The 20,911-nt window shown below is 37.7% G+C and overlaps 2 protein-coding genes across 3 annotated transcripts; one reads left to right on the top strand and one right to left on the bottom strand.

Annotated features, from left to right (window-relative positions):
* The first annotated feature begins 766 nt into the window (after positions 1 to 766).
* On the top strand, positions 767 to 16,304 carry wrap73 (WD repeat containing, antisense to TP73). Of its 2 annotated transcripts, none has more exons than XM_086276958.1 (13): positions 767 to 930; positions 1,838 to 1,931; positions 2,092 to 2,244; positions 3,127 to 3,243; positions 10,431 to 10,503; positions 11,249 to 11,352; positions 12,312 to 12,398; positions 12,897 to 13,031; positions 13,292 to 13,369; positions 13,444 to 13,546; positions 13,651 to 13,776; positions 14,417 to 14,608; positions 15,878 to 16,304. In XM_086276958.1, exons 2-13 carry the CDS (start codon positions 1,863 to 1,865, stop codon positions 15,988 to 15,990), a joined length of 1,350 nt encoding a protein of 449 aa, XP_086133084.1. In that variant the 5' UTR covers positions 767 to 930; positions 1,838 to 1,862; the 3' UTR covers positions 15,991 to 16,304. The 2 variants fall into 2 exon arrangements, with proteins under 2 accessions (XP_086133084.1, XP_086133083.1); XM_086276957.1 differs by having other exon boundaries at positions 768 to 930; positions 1,818 to 1,931.
* On the bottom strand, positions 14,704 to 20,441 carry tprg1l (tumor protein p63 regulated 1-like). The gene is made up of 6 exons (XM_086276959.1): positions 20,045 to 20,441; positions 19,736 to 19,827; positions 19,606 to 19,656; positions 19,390 to 19,515; positions 18,927 to 19,080; positions 14,704 to 18,399 (listed from the first exon to the last, which is right to left on the bottom strand). Exons 1-6 carry the CDS (start codon positions 20,270 to 20,272, stop codon positions 18,205 to 18,207), a joined length of 846 nt encoding a protein of 281 aa, XP_086133085.1. The 5' UTR covers positions 20,273 to 20,441; the 3' UTR covers positions 14,704 to 18,204.
* Between the last annotated feature and the right edge of the window lie 470 nt (positions 20,442 to 20,911).

Raw genomic sequence — 20,911 nt, 5'->3', positions numbered from 1 at the left:
ATTAAACATTAATAGACGTGAGCCTACCTGAAGGTTATTCTTATTCCAATCCAAACACCCAGGAAATATGTTGCGTCCAGGAGCTGTCTGTTTATTATCGAACGTGCCGAGAGAGTGACCCTCCATAAAAAATAGCAACAAGGGAAAAAAATGGAAAAAATCGATTGACTCAGGTTGATAACAATGACTGAAGTTGATTGACTTTTCTGAGAAGCAATATTAACCGGATTCAAGAGGAAAACTGATTTGCATGCTCTCCAGAGAAGTGTGATCTTTGCTGAGGGTGACCGAGGAGGAGGTGAAGCGTTTTTTGCACTGGGAGAGCAGGGAGGCGGTAGCGCGGTTTAGCCGCATATAAGCGGGAAAGCTTTGGCTCAACCAGGAGATGATGCTGGGGGATAATAAAAATGCGTTAGGCTTCCTTTTACTTATACATTCAAGTATATATATAAATGTGTTAGGCTGCCCTTGCTTATACATTCAAGTATATATATATACAACTGTAGGATACAATTAAGAACGAAAGAAACATGATGGGGAAGAACTTAAGGCAATGAGCGAAATGAAAAACAATGTATCATATTCTAAATTACACTACACGATTAAAAGCCCATGACCCTGTGATGATAATATGATGCTTATAGGTTTGTATTGATTTGGTACAGAAACACACACTCACGAGCAGTAGGAAACAAGGCAAAACACACTTATGAACTACATTTCCCAGAAGGCAAGAAAACTCTAATAGCAAACGCTCATTGGACAACACCAGTATGTCGTCATGTATTCGTCCAAACAAACCAGCAGCAGTCGAATCAACAGCGTATGCACCAGAAGGCAGTCATGTGGAGAAAAAACTTTTCTGAAGTCTTTCTTGAACTTTTTACGTTAATCTTTTAAGTGACAAAAACAACTCAAGTAAAGCTAGAAGTAAGTGTTTGCATTAAACGGTGATGTTCGGTCGAAAGCTACCATAGAGCTTTTCGTTGCTAGTAGCATTACATGCTAGCCTCGAGCGAGCTCAGTCATTGGTGACAGCTAGTTAAAAAGCTAACTTTACCTTAAGCATGTAGTGGTCAGTTCTTATCCACTGGTTAAATAATTTGATACCAATGACAAAAATCGCAGTGAAACACATCTTTCAGACATGCTTTGCTCGACGAATTAGTTTCCTCCAGGTCTTTCTTAAGAGTTAGCTAAACCAAGATAGCTACGAAAATTGCTTTGTTTGTGATGATGCTCAATTTGGGAAAGGATTAAGTCCGTTTTATGTAGCTAAGTAGTTGCCATATAAGTCGAGTTATTTTCCTGTACGAAACAGTTTTTTGTGTATTTTCTGCATGCCTATTTTCTGAGGCTTAGTCATTTTCTTGGACCTTTAGCGCCATCACGTGTTAATACCTGCAAACTACGTACAAATTGCAAATCTTTTGCAGTTGTTTTAGTTAAAATTTATGTATTTGAAAAGGACAATGACGTTTAACATGTTCCCAGTGCGGAGTATGAAACTGATGCGCTGCACATAGAGTTTATTGCTAATTTCTAACCCGTGTCCCCTATTGAGCTGTTATGTTCACAATGCACAGTTTGCAACATCGAAATGACATAAAAACATAATAAACTATAACTACAGTAAATAATGTTATGGAAAATGTAGTGTAAGAAAAATAGACACAAGTATTTTTGGAAACGTATTTCCAGAAGTGTGAATAATAATAAAATAATATTAGCTGAAAATATTACAGCTCTGATTTATCTTTAACCAACCTTTGTCCTTTACCGTAAAAGATTTAATGTCTTAATCAATTTAATTTCAGTTGGAAATTGTGCTTCATAGATGACACAACAATTGTCACTGTAAGATGAATTTCTCTGAGGTCTTCAAGCAGTCCAATCAGCTTTGTAAAGTTTCCCCAGATGGAAAGTATTTGGTAAGTGTTTGAGTAATGCAATATGTATTTTTGTAGTATTTTAATTGTTTTCAGTAGAAAGAAATCTTTTTCATTCCCATTTTATGTTACCATTTCCATATGGATAAGATGGAAATGGGTAATTTCCTTGCTGATTGTTGTCTTTGGCTTTACTCCTCAGGCTACATGTGTGCAGTACAGGTTAGTGGTGCGAGATGTGAGCACCTTGCAGATTATGCACCTGTATACCTGCCTTGACCAAATATCTCATATGGAGTGGTCCTCTGATTCTCTCTTTATTCTGTGTGCTATGTACAAGAGAGGACTAGTACAGGTAGGTTGAGAGAAAAGTAATGTGGCTATCTGACCATTTATGTGGTGTGAATGAAGGTGGTCAGTCTACTAGTTGAACACTGTTCACGATTATACAAATAATTACAAACTCTTTTAAATAATGTTGGGTTTTTTGGGGGGATTGATAGAAACTGAATACTAAAGTGATTTATGTGGATTTTAGTTGGACAGGCTCTATTTAATCAAACTACCAATAGACCAGTTATGCCACATTCCCTAAATTTAGAAGTGACATACAGAAATACTTCCTCAAAACAAATACTCCGTATCTTCAGTTGTAATTTTTTGAGATTTTATATTGTACTTTAAATTTTTGGAGGCTTTAGACATGTCCTGTTTGAAGTCTCAATCACATGTACATCCTTCTTTTAGTCTTAAAAATGTATACTAATTAACTTTTTTATACATACATTCTTATTGCTGTTACTTTAAGGACACAGTAGACTCCACATTAGATGAAGTAGTCTGAGATTGCTTTCAGTGAAACTCACTATTTAGCATTCAAATAGGTACAATAAATTTTAATATTCATTACTTCTGTCATTGGATGATCTAGAACCATGCTGTTTATTTTTTATTGTGCTTTAACTTCTTTATTTTAGGATGATCAAAAAGTGTTCAAAGTGACAGAATTGCAGTAATTATTGTTACTGAAGTGATGTCAGTTTCATGCACATCGTAGCTCAAGTTGCTTACCTTTGAAAGGGTATCCAGTGCCAGTCTTTCATTGTGTCTGATGTGTTCTTACTGTTTGAAATCAAACTGAGAAAGTTAGAGGATGTGTGTAAAGGATGTCTTGAGTAATTGCCGTTTGCTGTCCTGGTGTCGCACTCTGTCTTCCTTCTGACGTTTTTTTTCTCAGGTGTGGTCTCTTGAACAGCCGGACTGGCACTGCAAGATTGATGAGGGTTCAATAGGACTAGTCTCCTCACGCTGGAGTCCAGATGGACGTCACATTCTCAACACCACCGAGTTCCATGTAAGTGTGAAGTTGGTTTCTGCGTGTGTGTATGTGCATTGATGCACATGGAAATGTGTTTTATGCTTGTCTGGTATCAACTGTTGCTGGCCTGCAAGGAACGGGGGACCTGAAAATAGCCAGACACCAGAGCCTTTCTTGACTGGCCCCTACACCCCCCACCTGCTACATGTATTCAGCCTGATTTCATAGCTGCCCTCCTGTTAGCGTCCTGTCATACATGGGCTTCTAGTACCTCTGGAACACCAGTGCAATGTGTATATGCCCTTCCGATGGAGGTCTGGTATTTTGTTTGGCATCAAGTCTATTTAATGATGTTTTATTGGTCATAAAAATACAGTAACTGTAGGCTTACCAACACTGATGGATTAAAACCAACCAGATCAGAAACGCCATACACTAACCAGGAGCAGGTTAAATAAATAACATTAATAATTTATATGGCTGTTATTTTTACTGCCCAAATAAAAAGCCAAGCAGAAATATGTTTTATAAGACAAGAGCCAAAATGCTCATTTCATTTTATTTAAATTCAATTTCATTTTATTTGTACAGTGCCAAATCACATGGACAGTTCAAATCACATCAACAGTTGCCTCAAGGCGCTTTATAATGATTTCCATCCTTGATGACTATTTGACTGTTAGTTATTGTTCACTTGTAGCTGATAGTAGTATGCTCTAAACATCAGATCCAAGAATACATAGTATGTGGAAATTAGATTTTGTTCTCTTTTTAAAATCATCAGTAGTCGTGACTTGTGAACATTCCTTCACTCCGCAGTAATGACCTTGCAAAACAGGAGTACATATTTGATACCAGAAATAGCTTGTTTGTCTACGGAGAAAGTACAGACAAAAGTCTTTAAGATCGCATCTTTTTATGTTTTATATCATTACTTAAAATATTTGAAATTTGAGGTATCATGCAGTATGTACATGCACCCACCAAATTCCAGCTGAGGAGATTTTGAGATTGCGCAAGTATATAAAACTAAATACAAACCAAATAAATTGCCTGTGCCTCCAAATTCCTCTTTTATATTCTCTCCATAGTAAGCATATGTTGTAAGGGGTGCTGTTATAGCAGCTACCCTTGGGGCTTGTGGAATACGACGGCAGGCCATGTCTGTAACACTGAACCAGATTCCAGGAATCATTTAACAGGTGTTGTGGTCTAATACACAACTCTGTCTTGTCTGGAGTAGAGTGCAAGTGTCTGTGGTATGTCTGCTTTGTTTTAGTCAGAATTTTATTAATAAATAAAGTTTAAAAAGGAAAAGAATTTGAAAGAAATGCTTTTTCTTTCCCTAAAGATCTATGGCAATTTGTGTTCAGCTTAGTGAATAGACAATCTTAGTGCAGTAATCTTGCATTTGAGCATGTGTGTGGGCAGTTTTGAATGGTTAATATAAACTGTACTCATTTTTCTTATGTTTCTACGTTGAATTGTGAACACATTCCACATAACCTCATTTTAATTGCTTGCTGTCAGTGCCTTGCTGTGGTGATTCTTGATTCTTGATACTTATAGTTTCTCTAACAAAATGTCAGTTCTTTCTTTCATTTCTTAACTATACGTTTGTTTTTTTAATTAACTTATATGTGGCTATTAGAAAATTAAACTGATGTCATTACTTTTATTTACCTTTTAATCACCTTTTCGTCCAATATCCAAGTGCTGCAAACAGGTTCTAAAAAACCTTAAAAGCAACTAAAGGAGAAAAGAGGAAAAACGTTGTATCCATCATTAGGACAAAAAAATTTATTGTTTTCATTAATTACATGTACTACATAGTTAATATTAACTTGTTATGCTTTGCACCTTTTGTGGTATAGCAAAGTGCAGTTTTGGTTCAAATCACAGTCAAAACGAAAAACTATAAAAGAAAAAAGCAAATTATGCTAGAATAGAAAGAATTTTTGTAGTTTTAGCTAGGGCTGCACAATTTTGCATAAAATGAGAATCACGATTTTTCTGCTTAGAATTGAGATCACGATTCTCTCACGATTTTCTTTTCCAATATAAATATTTATTGCACTTATTAACTGCACATCAACTTTGTAACAGTTGAGACTGAACATAAAAACAATAAATAAACATAAAAACAAATGTGTCACATTTTGTCGTTGCCTCAAAATGTTGTACTGCTTGTAATTCCGTCTCCACCGTTGCTCGACACTGCGTGTATAGAGCAGGTAGTGCAACATTTTTAAAATAGTTGCGGGACGGTGTTTTGAGAAACCATCCTACTCTGACAAAACGTCCTACCTGTATCATAATTTGATGGTGACTTGCGACTAACCCTACCCTTGACCATAGCCCTAACCATAACCATAACCTTAAGAAGTATTCCGGATGGGTGAGAGAAAAAGAAGTTAATTCGGCATTGGTGTTGTGCGCATGTGCCGCGTCTGCGCAGAAACATTGGGTAAGATGTTTTTTCAGGTAGGATGGATTCCCGTCACTTTCTTGGCCTTTACAGCTTCGTCATCTCTCACGTGCTCTCTGTTGTTTTTTCCCTGCCAGCTGACTTCTGTATCACTTGGTATAAGCCTCCGCCCTTGTCCTTTGTTGAGCAGGAAGAGTGAGCGCTTGTTTTCATGCAACTTATGTCCTGGATCAAAATGCGGTACAATCATCATCATTTTTTTTTTTTTAAATCCTTGTCATTTCGAAATGAGATCGCACATAAGTATGAAGTGAGATCGCGATTTTCTAATAATTAATTGTGCCGCCCTAGTTTTAGCCTGAAATCAGTGTTATATGGAATTTTTTTTGTAGAGCTCATTTTCCTTTATTTTGAAGGCTGTTTTTGTGAGTTTGTTGGAATATGTTGTGCTATACTGATATTGTCACTGGGATCAGGTAGTAGATGAGGTTTCCCATGTCAGTCCCTAGCCCTCTTTATGTTGAAACGTCCTTGGCCAAGGAACCCCAAGTTGCTCCTAATACCATACCTTTTTTGTCATATGGTGGCTTTGTGCCATTGGTGTTTTAGTTTGTGTTGTAGAGCTACTAAGGCTGAAAGGTCTAACCAGTGCAGATTATTTTATCTTTCTATGAAGAAGAGTGAAAATGTAAGTTCAGTCTGAGAACGGTGTATCTATAAATTAATGTTTTGTTCAAACCAAATCAAACCAAGTAGTTCTGGTAAACAACTCTCAGAAATGAGCCCCAAAAAACAGACAAGCTCCAAGACAAACAGATGTCAGAGCAATTATAATACACTGGCACTTGAGGAAAATATTCTGCATGTACTGTGAAAAGGAGATGTGATATGATACTTTATGTGCTACGTTTAATGGTCATTACTCAATTTAAAAGGCCAATGTCAGACAGCATGGAGTGCCACTGTTGTGTGAACAATTGCAGCTGCTGTGTCTGTCTTTGACAGGTGAAGCTGCTGCTCAATATGGTTGTTGTGCAAACTTTCTGCTGAAGTAACACTTTGGTTTAGTCGTTGTCAAAAACTCTAGGTTTTTGTCAAAACATGTTTATATTAGTACAAGCATTTAATCTTTGCTGTTATGGAGTCAAAAACCTGTAGTTACTCATCTCTCTCATAACTGGCTAGATGTAAGTAGTTTTACTTGCTGCTTACTGAGCAGCCTTTTGTGGTGCAGGTTTCAAAACCAATTTAATCAACAAAGAAAAATTAGGAACTTGTTGTGGCATTTCCAGAGAGCCCACTGAACTTACCTTCACCCCAGCCCAAGATTTCATTAAGGCTGTGCCAGGCGGGTGTTCGTGTCAGGCTTAAATTTCAACCCACTCATAAACAGCCTGCTATATTAACTTGTTTAGGGACAGCTGCCTGTGGTGTGGATCATGCCTCTGTGTATGTGTTTGTCTGTCTATGTATCAATAAATCTGCTGTCTGTGTTTGTCTGGCTGTCTCAGTTGTTTTTTTCTTTTGTTTTGTTTTTTTAAGCAAAAGATCTTTCAAATTTCTAGGTCACAACTGTCATTGTGGCTGTACCAAAATGATTATATATTCTATCTAGTGTTAACAAAAGCTGTAGAAGTCAGAACCAGTAACCACTACTTTAAATGTTGTGAAATGAAGCACCTTAAAGCCAGCTACTTTGTTTTTGCCCAGATTTTTAAAACATTTGTCATAGATGTAATAAAAAGTCACATTGCTGAAACTTAGCCTATGTATTGTGAGACTTCACGCAACTGGTCTCCTGTTTGAATTCCATTCATTTATCTTAGGACCTCACAAAATGCCACTCGCACATCCACATTAATCCTGCTTTACTAACTGAGGGTCGAAAAAGTCCAGCCAAGGACATTGCTGAGCTTGACTTGTCTAATGGTTTTTACATTGTTGGGATCAGATTAGCCTTAGAATTCTTTACTAGTACAGCTGTAGCCTTGCTAACGTGTAGCATTGTTGGCAGCAATGTGGCTGCCAACAATGCTACCGGACCGAACTGTAAATTTAGGGAGCCTAAGCACTGCAGCAGGGGACAATAGCTCTTCCATACCCTATGTGGGCTGTGAAAGGCTCCTGTTCCTTGGTAGCATCATAAGGCTGTAACAGGAGAAATAGGCTATATTGGTTTGAGATGGCTTTCTACGTGGAATGCCTACAAGCTAATCCTCTGCTGACAGAAAGGCCTATATGGCATCAAATACACTCGACCATTCTCTCACACTCGCTTAGGCGCGCAACAAGAATGGCTGATGGGTACGTTTTATTCCAGATTGCTGTCAGTAACTGTAGTATTTACATTCTTGCAGTTATCATATTGCCCACAGGTTTTCCTGATGGGAAGGTCCCCAAATTGTAATTAGATTTTATTTTTTTAAGAATACCTTATATCACATATTACATGTATTTAGTGGTATAAATTAACCCCAATAATTGATGACATCATTTTAAGAATATTGACTTGTCATGATTATTATTTGCTCCACCTTCTAGTATAGTCTCCAAGGGCTTTTCGTAACAATTTTCTCTGATAAATAAACAGCAGCTTTTTTAGGAGAGTTTTGTCTTTAACACCACTCCTGCCCCCAGACCGTAGTCCTACGTTTCTGCTTACCTTTGGTGAGGATACTTTATCTAAAGGGGTAGTTTTACCCCTTTAGATAGAGTCTCACTCTACACGGAAAAGCATTTCTCACCTATTTTCCTCATGCTAACCTTCCTCCACCAGGTTTAAAGTTACATTGCCTTTGGGTCTTGATCTCCCAGCGCCCCTTATGTGGTGGATTCAGGGTATTTAAGAAGTGTAAGTCTGTTTGTGTTTGAGTGCTGTTGGTATTAGTTGTCATGGCACCATGTCTGAGGGGATGTCCAGGAAGCGTGCAGTGCGGTGTTATTACAGAGCCTACACAGCTGGATGTCTGGACCAAACACGCGGGTCAACACTTCAGTCCAGTCAGGTGACAGACTTGGACCGTTTCAAATATCTGTCTGTACACTCTGATGAAAGCCTCATCACTTCAGTAGTTTTAACTCTGCCCATTCTTAAATGGCAATTACATTATTTTTTACTGCCAAAAATAAAGTGTTATTTGAAGAATAATGTATTATTACTGTTACTTCTACTCATATTAGACTCAAATGAAACCATTTATTCCAAGGATAAAAAATGCTTTTCTTCAATAACCTTAAATTATACAAAAAAGCCCTTGCCTTTTTAACTGTTCTGTGTTCAAATTATTATTCACATTTTTGTTCAGCATGCTTTTTGCCATTACTATTTAAACAGATGTAATACTACAATTACAAAAAAATTGTATTAAAAAATTTACATTGACCAGTCTTAAAAATTAAGACTGAAAAAATTATTTTTAAGTCTTAATTGAGGATTCAAAAATAATATTCCTTTGCACAAAACTGGAGACAAAACATAAAAAGTGATTCATCTGCTCAGCCCAGAAAATTTGCGTCGATGAGATATCACAAAACTTGTTTTTCTAGCATCTGGAAGTTTTAGAAATTTGTTGTTGGAATGGTAATGTTGCAATTGTATTATAGTGAACAATGGGGAAAATTGGCAACAAGGTTGAGTTTTGCTGCTGAATCTAACTTCATCAATCAATCTCTGAACAGCTTAACACATACACATAGGCAGTACAAACCACGTATTCTGTAACAGTGTCTCAAGAGTCTTCTGGTGCTCCTTATTTGAAGGTCAAGATACCGCTTGTCATACTCCTTAGATCAGCATATCTGTCATGTTTGGCCACTTGCTTTTGTTGGCATGAGTCTGGCTGAAGTGAGGCCGCTGGGTATTTAAGTGACTGCTGTCAAAACTTAGAATTAACACGTGTTCTCTTTGTTATGCCGACTTGTGGTCAGTTAGCTGCTTCTCATTTGTGGCAATGCGCACAACTTGCTGTCAATTTGTCACACTTGTGGCAAACATGTCTGACATTACATCTTGGCTACTAAATTGACTGGTCCTATTCCTGCTATGTGTTGAGATGTTGTTTTGTATCTGTTAATTTTATGTGCTCAAGTCTTAATTTAAACAGGTTTAAACTTAACTTAAAACTTTAATTTAAACTTACACTTTAACTTAAAACAAACAGGTTTAAACTTAATTTAAACAGGTCTTAATTTAAACTTAATTCTTTTGGTCCCTTTCAGTGGCTACAGGTCTTATACATGTGTATTCATTCCCTGGGGAAGCACACTGATTGACAACACTCCACACACTTGGCCTTTCCAGGCCATCGTCTAATGATAGATAGATTGCCTCTCACAGAGATTTTGCCCCTTCAAAGACATAAGACAGTCTTTCCACAGCTGTTAAAGTGCATGGTGGGAAATGCAGTCTGGATTTGCATAGCTGATCTTTACATATAGAAATGTGTTCTGGTTGACTGACCTCATATTGGTGTCTATTGACAGCCACTTGCCATATGGATGTAACACTTACCAAATAACTTATAATTAAATTTTCTTATTGAAGACCAGTGGTCGAATAGTGTGAATGTGTCATTGCAGTTAAAGGGATGGATGTGTTTACACTCTTTTAACTCATTCACTGCCATTGATGTCTATAGCCGTCAATTGCAGTGAATGAGTCAATGGGTTTAACTCATTCACTGCCAATGGCTGGCAGTGAATGAGTTAATTGTCTGGTAGAATGATCTTTTCCATCATTTAACTTGGAAGATAATATATGGTTGCCTTTTCTTTGTTTTCTCTGATTTGGTTACAGTTGAGAATCACCGTCTGGTCACTGTGCACTAAAGCTGTATCTTACATCAAGTATCCCAAAGCATGTCAGAAAGGTGAGTATGAAATTGATATGATATGAATGTATGTCTACTACGAGTGTACCTGAGGACATGGCCAGCAGTCTAAATGCCTTGGCATTCCCCATGAATCACATGCCGTTCTTTACCTTGTGGCTCTACCCAAGGATATGGGTCCAAACTATGGTCCTCTATGCTGACAGCTGTGCCTCTCTTCAGTAAATGGGGCATGCTCTTCATAACAGGCCTGTCAACAACTAGTGGAAAAATGATTGTGTCTGACTCTCCCCATTTTCCACATGTAATACCATGCCCTTTTGCAACCTGTGTATCTTCAGAGCTGTCATATAAATAATATCGCCATGATGGTTGCATACCAGACTTTATGGTGCCAAAGAATTAGATAATGAAAAATAGATTAAGCCATGTATTATGTGATCAGAATGGACAGTTGTCTTTTTTCCAAGCTGTTACATAGACATGTTTTAAAGAAAGATTAAATTATTTTGAAATTCTTTCTGTTATTCTGTTACTATGACTAAATATCCTCTTTAAAAAATTGTGAAGAAAAAGTGATTATTTTATGTGTCATTGATGCTCAGATTTTTAATACTGTCCCTTTTACTATTATTATCATTATTATTATTATTATTTTACCAGTGAGCAGGTTTTTTTTGGAAAATAAAGTGGCATTTTAGAGTTGTTTTCCTCACTTTTTGTTCTTTGGAATTTGTTCAAATTCCCTCTTGATCTTCCATAGAAACCATTTGTATACCCACAGGTATAGATTTCAGCAGAGATGGGTCCTATATGGCCTTGGCTGAACGTCGTGACTGCAAAGACTTTGTTAGTATATTCGTGTGTGACGACTGGCATTTACTCAGGGTAAGTAGAGCTACAGCTGCATAAGATTTTTTTTTGTAAGGCCATTTTAATGTACTCATCAATTGAGTAAGACATGTAAACTACAGTGAAAGGGACCTTAATTTCAATTCCCAAAAAGATATAGACTTGTTAGCCATACATTATGACTATCTTTATTGTTACATGAAATTTGCTGCTACATTATATTTAAAACACGTAGAATTGAATCTATGGTATTTGTGTAATTTGTTCATACCAGTTTGATTTGATCTCATTGTGTGGGTCTACTGCTTTTTCATTTTTCCCCTTTTCCCTCCAAAACATGGGATGTGAAATCATTCTCTGCAGGCTCTGCTGGGGAACTACTTTATATCTGATGTGCTTTAATTTTAGTCCAAAAGTTCTAAAAACAGTATGTGCTGTAAGGGACAAATAGCTGAGAGGCACTTGCCTTTATGCTTTTTCTAGCAGCAGGTGGCACATGTTTGTAATGCAGCAAATGCTCATCCCATAAAAGGCGAATAGATTCTAGTATTAATTAAAGTCATTAGCATTCACGTCTTACTTGAATAGCTGCTTTGTTTTTAAGTAGATGTCTGAGATCATCCAGTTTAATACAACTTAAACAGCAAGACTACAACAAGGCAAAGCTGTCAAGTCACTGGGTCATAATTTTTAACAGGGCCTATAATGTGCCCTGATGAAAGGAGCCAGGAGCACTAAGAGTCAGTTACCAAGATTTCTCTTTTATCTCCGTTTCAACCAGATCAGACAGAGTGGTATTTGTGTGCACTTATGAACCTTGGACACCCAACACAGTGTTTCTGGGAACAGCTAAAACTAGCTTTTATTTTGTATTTTGTTTCCTTTTATCTTTTTATATTGTGCTAGATATGAGGAAAAATTAAGTTTAAAATATTCACATTTTTTTTTAATGAATGTCTTAATTAACTTCATTTAATGTCACTTTTTTATTACAGCATTTTGAGACTGAGACACAGGACCTGGCAGGATTGGAGTGGTCTCCAAATGGCTGTGTGCTGGCAGTATGGGACAGTTGTCTAGAAGTTAGTTAACCTAATACACTAGAGATCCATCACTGTAATGTCAAATTACCTATCTCAGTTAAACATGAGCCTGTCATCAGTGAATCACTCAGTAAAGTGTACCCTGGCAAGAATGGCAAGTGAATAGTTTAAAAACTCCAGTTTAGGAAGACCGTAATCAAAGAGTCAGCTTTAAATTATAAAACAACATTATCTGCAGTTTAAATTTTGAGGCATGGTTGGGGTACTATACATAGGTACAAGTGTTCTTTAAGTAAACACTTATGCAGGATAGGACAAATTTATGTTGATCACCTCACAAGAGTCTCATAATATTGGAAACAGGAATACTGCAAAATGTAATTACACTGTTTAAAAAGTCATAAAATTTTAAAATGAAGCACACTGACATCTGTCTGCAACATCTGTCTACTAAAGGTTGTCTTAACCACTGTACTTAAGTGCTTATTATTAGCATTATTATTAATACTGTTTCATGTGTATGTATCCTCTACACAGTATAAGGTGTTGCTCTACTCTTTGGATGGCCGGTTGCTGTCAACCTACAGTGCCTATGAATGGTCGCTGGGTGTCAAGTCTGTGTCCTGGAGCCCCAGTAGCCAGTTCCTTGCAATTGGCAGCTATGATGAAAAAGTATGGATGATGTTAAAAAATTGTGCTTCTTTCCTGATGATTGCCTGTTTTTGGTTTTTGTTTGTTTTTTTAGATGAGGTCTTCCTTTTCACAAATTTCATGCAGTTCCTCCTAAAGTCGTAAAAAGCTTCACAACTTTTTTCATTCTCTCTTAAATAAAAGTTTTAGTATAGTTTCAGGTTCATTTTTATTTTGAGCAGAATGTGTTGTGTGCAATTTTTAGTATCAGTGAAATTAAGATACTTTTATCTTTATGTCAGGTGCGCATCATCAATCATATCACATGGAAAAAAATCGCACAGTTTCAGCACCCTGCAACAGTGGAAAGCACAAAAGCTGTGAGTATTGAGCGTTTTTGATGGGCCTGGAAGACATTGTTTGATTGCCAGTTAATTACTCCTTGTGGTTTTAGACTGTGTATAAAGAAGTGGAGAGAAGGCCAGCTGTTGGCACTGACGAAATGTCTCTGCACAACATCACTACTGGCAGCACACTCTTCAACACCCAGAGTAAATGTACGTAAGCAGTATTCATTTTTAAAGTGATATTTGTCTAAAATTACCAAGGTCAAGTAACCAGTTTTGTCTCATTATAAATTCTTTGTTGTTGCCTCATCTAGATGAGATATGCTCATTGCCAGTCCAAGTTCCTGTGGTCAAACCAGACCCAGACCGAGCCAACCCCAAAATTGGGGTCTCTGTTTTGGCATTCAGCTCAAACAATCACTATCTAGCCACCAAAAATGGTGAGATTTTTTTTCTTTTACCTTTTTTATTGAACTTTCTTGTTGCACTAATTGTTGACAGGAATGTTTTATTAATACTGACCTTTGAAACATTTCTCTGAACAGCTCTTTTTCTTGACCTAAAAGATTGCACAACATAATCTGCACCCACTTAGATTCTTAAATATGTGGTGGTGAAAGGCCCAAAAAGCCTCTTAACTTGTCAAAGGCAAAAGTATAGTTCAGAACTGAGAAACTGAATTACACAAGTCTGTAATGTGTCCTGGAGCCATTTCTAAACAACTGCAGATTCCTGCATCATCAGTTCAAACAACTTTAACTGTGTCTGTAACTGTATTTTGTAACTCCACTTGCAGAGGTTTTAAAAAGAAACCGCTTTCATCCTCAGCTGAGAGGAAGTTGATTTGAATTACATCAGTTTCAACAAGAATTATGCTGATGGTTCAAGGTGCAGTGTGCTAAGGGACAATTAACAAAATATGTGCTGCTTTATGTATATTTTTGACCTTGTGTGCATAATTTTGACCCTATATTGTACAAAACTGACTGACTTTTGTTGTGTACATTTGTTATGATACTAGTATTGGCTCTTTAGGCTGAGAGTGGTTTTGAATGTGTATGACTATTTTTGTCACTGCAGACAATATGGCGAGTGTTGTTTGGGTGTGGAACATGCAGATGATGAGCCTGCAGGCTGTGCTGGAGCAGACATCAGCAGTACGATGTTTTCAGTGGGACCCATGCCATCCCCGGTTGGCACTATGTACTGGCAACACCAAGCTCTATCTCTGGTCTCCAGGAGGCTGTGTTGCTGTTCAGGTCCCAACTGAAGGTAATTTCCTTGGGTACTAAAACAATTGAACTTTCACGTAGTTGGGAGTCCAAAGCTTAATTACATTGTTCTCAGATATAGGAAAGGAACAGACCTCCAGTAACCATCCTGTCGTTTTATTTAATCTCCATGGTAATCACAAGGTCGCTGTTAAATTCATTCATTTTATTTTTTACACTAATAGAATATTAAACACTGATATCATGAAATAGAACTTAAGATTGACAACAAACATGCTTTTGCTTTGTTATTCTCAAATTGTTTAAAACAGCATGGCTGAAATGAGTGGAAATCAGCAAATATTGATTTAGTTTAAATCGTAGTCTTGATTTAAGCATTATTAGTTTTAATTATAATTTAAGCATCAAACTTTAGTTTTAGTCAAAGGTTGTTGCCAAAATTTTTAGCAACAAAATTAGAACTGGCTGAAGTTCTAGTTTATGTTAAAAAGCTACACTTCATTGCACTGGGCTTAAGAGCAGTCAGTGTGGATCTCGGTTAGAAGTTTAAGAAAAAACAAGGACCAATGAATGCAGTCTGCTCTTAGTGGACCAAACTATTTTAAAAAACATTTTGTTTGCTAAACTACATGAAAACAAGAAACCTTAAAGTATTGTAACTGCACCAGTTTTTCTGAAGTGTATGTGGACAGTTTTTCTATGTGCTCAGGTTTTTTTGGGCGTCTTGGATAACCTTCCATAGTTGTTCATCAAAGGTTATTTGCCTACCCTTACTGATTCAGTGATGCATAGATCAGAGTCTGTGAGGGCATACCATCTGTTACAGACATGGACATTATTTTGGTCATACTTTCAAAAAGGAGGTTTATCCATAGTAGGTTCATTTAATAACAACTTTTGATTGAGAAGTTGTTAGTAAATGAACGAGTACAGGGTGGGCCATTTATATGGATACACCATAAACTCAGTTTGCCACCTCACATATACTAATGTGCCACAAACAGGACTTTAATATCACCAACCATTTCCATGTTATTACGATGTATACATATAAATGCCCCACCCTGTAGTTTCACAGCAACATGGTCACATATTGCCTTTAGTTTAAGATTGTGTTGTTTATAATTGAAAATAGAATCAATTTACTCTGTCTGTTGTTTCTTTACATTTATTGCTTTAAATGTCCCTGAAATTGAAAATCTCATTACACAAAGTTGAAGTGTATTTTTTAGATACTGATTTCTTACTATGAGCATGTTTATGTGTAAAGGCATTGACATCACAGTTATCTCGCTTTTATTCCTGCCAGGTGGTTTTCAAGTTCATTCTCTGAACTGGCATTGCAGTGGCAACTCCTTGATACTGCTTGGAAAGGAGCAGCTGTGTTTGTGCTACATGGAAACTGATGAAGAAGACAAGTAAAGCACACAAAAAGAAAATAACTGGGTCATAGTTCAGTCTTATTTAGCTGTACACACAAGCTGAGTCAATGGCCAGTGAGAACACTCCTGAACATGTTAGCTTGCATATGCTGGACTGCAGCTGCTCTTAAAAGTGTGGGCTACTGGAACATTGAAAGTAATTCCTACTGATAAATATGTACTCAGCACTAGTTGCAAACACTGTGAGAATGTGAAAGTTTACAATTTTCTATAGATTTCACTTATTGTTAGAATTTCCTGTTTCACCTTGAAATTTTATATTTGTTCTAAATAAACTTTGTCATAAATATAGTTGCTTATGGTGCCAGTTTTCTAAAAGTGTGTTCAGCCTTTAATCAATATGATTTGTTTTCGGTATATGTCATGTTACTGAAATCAGTAGCTGAGTTACAGTTAGGTATCTTGATGAAATGTAGTCGCACTGTTGACATGAGCAAAGACATGAGACAGTTTTCTTTAGTTGGTAATTTTAAAGCAGTTCTTCATGACACAAGTTGCATTATCTTTAACCTGCAAATACTGCATCATTACTTATAGCATGTAAAAGGCGTTACCCGCTATGACCAGACTGAAATGTCAGTAAGAAATCCAAACAGCAACAGGCAGTACTAAATATATCAGGACAGTATTTCTTGTCTTCAAGGCATCATCTTGCTCTAAAGCCACTTGAACTGTAACTTCAATCAGTCCTAGTAGTTTCAGTCTTCGACAGTACAAACGTAATCGTAAAGCAGAGCTATATCCACCCCAAGCCTCAGCCCTGACAAAAACATAGAGGCATTTTTAATTTTCCATAGTGGCTATTGTGCTACAGATATCTAAAACAAAAAACAAAACCTTCACGTGTTTGTAGAAATGAGTTAATATCCCTAAATAAAATACTTGAGAACTGTTAATGGTATATTCGTATTCTTAGATCACTTAAGTCAAATGAATTGGAAAAAAATGTATATAAACAAAACAATCAGTATTTACAGATTCACTTGGGATATTTCTTTAAAAAAACCCATCTGTCATGCAGACTGAACATGCAGGGAACATGCACAAATAAGACCAGGAAAAAAAAGGCATTTTGGGATGTTTTCTGTTGGTATTGGCGATGCATGGAAGTATGTTCTGTAACCTTTGGCTGGACAATAATATCCACAACGCACACATTCTAGGAAGTTAATGTACTTATGCAAAGCTTTATCTGCATCTGTGCCACTTTGTAACCCAACCCGCCCTCTGCACAGTTTAATACAGCTGAGTGCAAATATATGTCTAAAACAAATGCAAATTGCAGCACCGTAATGGCAACTCACAGAACAAACAAAGATTTACATGTTCACATTGCACATATTATTTCTGACATAAAAAGAACATTTTTGTTATTGTAGCTAATACAGCTCTGCAAATGGTGGCTCCCTGCTCTAAGCAAAGACATCATTTAGGTAAATATAAGCACTGAAAATAAAACACGGGTTAAATACAAGAGAGAGGATTTTGATATGTAATTCATCATTACTACTGAACAAGCCCATGCATTCTGCAAATCAGTACCAAAGCTGAGCCTAGGGCACAGCCTTGCAGATGCTATGCTCTCCTATCTAGTTTCCTTCCATATCTCGACATAAATTTATTTGAATAATTATGTGACACGGCGATCCTACTCAGTTCATCAGCTGCTTTTCCATTCCAAGAAGCTACTCTATGGCTCTGTGGTCCGAATAATGCAAACACAAACCATATCATGTAGCAAACGTGGAACTCATCTTGGCCGATGATACGGTTTCACTGTTCTAAATATCACATTCAATTTGACAGTCTGTCATTTAGTGGTTAAACCAGAAACATGAGACTTCAAGAAGCTCAATATAAAGTACGTGCTGTGCCTTTTATCTCCCAACTCTTATAGCACGGCCACACACTCCTGAAGGTCGTGTGTGTGTGACACTTGTGTGGAACTCTGACAGAAAGGGGGGGGGACTAGGGGCACAAAAAAAATGAATGAGTAAACAGTTGTTACAGTGCTGTGCATCATTTACGTACAGTTGGCTGACCATTACACCGACTCAGGAAGGTGTGTGGGCATCTCTTGGATTCTGCATACACGCACACACATGTTACACATTACACTGCAGCTTCCCTCAGACAGTGTAGTTTAACACAGACACATGAGTTGAAATGTTGTAGTTTGGAGAAACGACTGAATTTAGAAGCCAATCTTGCCGCGTGTCATGGAGTAGCCCAACTTAGCCTCATTGTTAATGAAGGACATTATGCCTAGATATGTTTCAATAAGCAGGGGTCTTTCCAGGATCAGCACACCGTTAGCTCGACCTGGGATCGGGTGCTCCTTATGGGCTCTCTTCACTGCCTGCACGAGCTGGATTTTGAAGTTGTCCAACTTGGGAGGTAGAAGGAAAAAATATGAACCTATTAACAGCCACTTCAAAAGTGCACAATTTATATATTTATTAAAATAGGAGTCGCTGTCTGGAGTTAAGTATCTGAGGTTGCTCTGGAATAAAGAATACATTCAAGATTTTGCAGTAGAATGGGCTTCATTCACTGCATGTAGCAATGCCTGGATGAGAAATTGCCCAAGGCACAGCTGTTGTCTTGCCAGTAAAATATAAACAAACGGCTTTAAAAATATCTATTGATATACCAAGTTGAAAAGTATGAATAACTGTCTTTATCTTGAGGGCTGAATTATGTCTTTAAGGCAAGCAATCAGTCCATTGTTTCCAGTTGAACTGTGACTGTTTGTTGTTTGAAACAACCATTCACCAGCCGTCACCATTGTTTCACAACACAGAAAAAAGCTTACATTTTGAAGCTTTATTTGCTTAGTTTTCATAACGTCAAGTAGCCTATTATCGGAAATAATAAAAATGCATGTTTAGCTTAATTTAATTAAAGTGACTGTACCTGGCACAGAGAGGCCACCTTCTCATCAGCATGGGCCATGGGGTGCTCTGTGAACGTGGTGTAGGGCATCTCTGTTGACCAGGGGTTCCAGCGATTAATGAATGAAGCCTGGGGACGTTTGTCCCATTGGACACGAATCCCATAGCCTTCTCTTCTGTTTGACAATACAACAGTTTTAATAAGATTAGAATATCAAACAGCTGACGACATTGTTGCAGCACAACCACAGAGATGGACCACAACGGTTTACAAAAGACATTTTGTAAGTTTTTACATTTTACTTCCGTGTGCATCAATTTGGAAAAAAATTTTTTGTATGTATTTATTGCTATTTAAACAATTAAAAGACATCATTCTGTTTTGCTAATATTAAAGGTTAATGTTGTAATGTTTACACATTTATTTGTTAATGTGCTCTGGGTAAATACTAATTGGCTGTTGACAAGCTGAAATTCTGACATACTTGTTGAGGGATTTGGGTGGAAACTCAAACTCGCCCACTGAGATGGTGTCCACAGCATTGAGAGAGATCCTGATTACTTGTTGACACAGCAGGTTAATGAAGTCATACTTGCACACCAACAGGGACCTGCAGAGAACGTAAAGACAATGTTGTTGGCTACCTGATATGCCTCATTAAATATTAGTCACTTAAAGATGAGGTATGATTCTGACTCACCTATCAGTTATCAGCACAAGTCTCTCCTTTTCGTTATTCCAGTGATCAATTCTGTAGAAAACAATAGTTCACACAAGAGTTCATTTTTATGCCTCCTGCCTGATAATAAACATGATGACGGGATACTTACTCAGCCAGCAGCCAGACACTAAGCACCTCTCCATCCTCGGACGGCAGTGCCACAGTCCTGATGTCGCTCACCGCCTGCTCAATGGTACCTGGCTGAGATCAGCATCACACAACCGTAAATCATCTGAGCCTCGTCCTCCCTGTGATCTGTTACTGTGATTGTCACAACATGCTGCCCTGCACTGACGCCTACGGCTGGGGGTGGTCGTGTTTACTTAGAGGTACCTAAGCAGCGTACGATAAGTGCGAGTGGTTCATATAAAAACAAACGGGCTTATCACCGCAAGCTGGAATGGATGCAGCAACTTACTCTGAACACGAAGTAGTCCTTCACTTTCGCTTGCATGGTGGGGTTATGCACATGAAAAGGCGTCAGCGTTTGTAACGGGGGACAGCAGGCCACGGAGGCGGCGTGTCCAAAGCTTCGTCCGGCCTCCGGCGGCGTGAAGGCAACCTCGACCCCCTCCTCGGTTTCTGCAGGGTGGAGAACCGCAGCGCCCGGACTCTCCGGCTCCATTGCGTCGTTGAGCTGAAGCATAATGAAACGTACGTGTTTCCCGGAGCTTCCCAACGATGTGCACCCACTGTTAGATCTAAAAATCTTCTCCCGACGATGCAGATTCTCCCATTGCGCACAAATAATGTTGTGATTGTGGGGGTAACGAGGAAGTAGCTCCCTATTGCTTCACTTCCCCCGTTTAATTTCCTTCCTGTTAAAGGGAAACGGTGTTTTTGACCCATGTAATTACCAGTAAATATTTTTTTTTAGATAAATTGGCTGGTTCCATTTTTTTCATCATTTTCACTAGCATGATCCGTAAATGATCTAAAGTAATGTTCTAGTTTTTATTGCCTAATTCTATTTACGTTATTATCATGTAATTATTAAATAATTGTACTGCCACTTAGTATTCCTGAAGATGCTGTTCTTGTACGTTTTATATCAAAGTTAAATCCACAGCAACCCGATAGTTATACTACAATAATATTGTAATAAGATTCCTTTGGTTTATAATCTCCTAACCAGGTAAGTCTGGGAATAACAAGGAAAAAAACTTGTTCTTTTAGGTCAAGTCAAGTGCCTGTATTGTCATTTCAACCATGTGCAGTGGTACAGTACACAGTAAAAGACTATGGTGCTATATATAACGGACAATCAACACAGGACTACATAAGG

This window comes from Aulonocara sp. 'chitande type north' Nkhata Bay, linkage group LG20 (assembly GCF_057382095.1).
Source record: "Aulonocara sp. 'chitande type north' Nkhata Bay isolate Kocher_YH1m ecotype deep benthic linkage group LG20, A_spYH_male_GT1.1, whole genome shotgun sequence".
In the NCBI taxonomy this organism is placed as follows: domain Eukaryota; kingdom Metazoa; phylum Chordata; class Actinopteri; order Cichliformes; family Cichlidae; genus Aulonocara; species Aulonocara sp. 'chitande type north' Nkhata Bay.
This window is presented reverse-complemented; position numbering and strand designations above follow the sequence as displayed.

Bases quoted from the DNA above. Each gene is read 5' to 3' on its own strand.
- wrap73 (XM_086276958.1), top strand. From the start codon at position 1,863: ATGAATTTCTCTGAGGTCTTCAAGCAGTCCAATCAGCTTTGTAAAGTT. The intron at 12,399-12,896 runs GTTAGTTAACCT...TCCTCTACACAG, and splicing joins TATGGGACAGTTGTCTAGAA to TATAAGGTGTTGCTCTACTC. The intron at 13,777-14,416 runs GTGAGATTTTTT...TTGTCACTGCAG, and splicing joins CTATCTAGCCACCAAAAATG to ACAATATGGCGAGTGTTGTT.
- tprg1l (XM_086276959.1), bottom strand. From the start codon at position 20,272: ATGCTTCAGCTCAACGACGCAATGGAGCCGGAGAGTCCGGGCGCTGCG. The intron at 19,828-20,044 runs GTAAGTTGCTGC...TGCTGATCTCAG, and splicing joins AGGACTACTTCGTGTTCAGA to CCAGGTACCATTGAGCAGGC. The intron at 19,516-19,605 runs GTGAGTCAGAAT...CGTTCTCTGCAG, and splicing joins CTTGTGCTGATAACTGATAG to GTCCCTGTTGGTGTGCAAGT.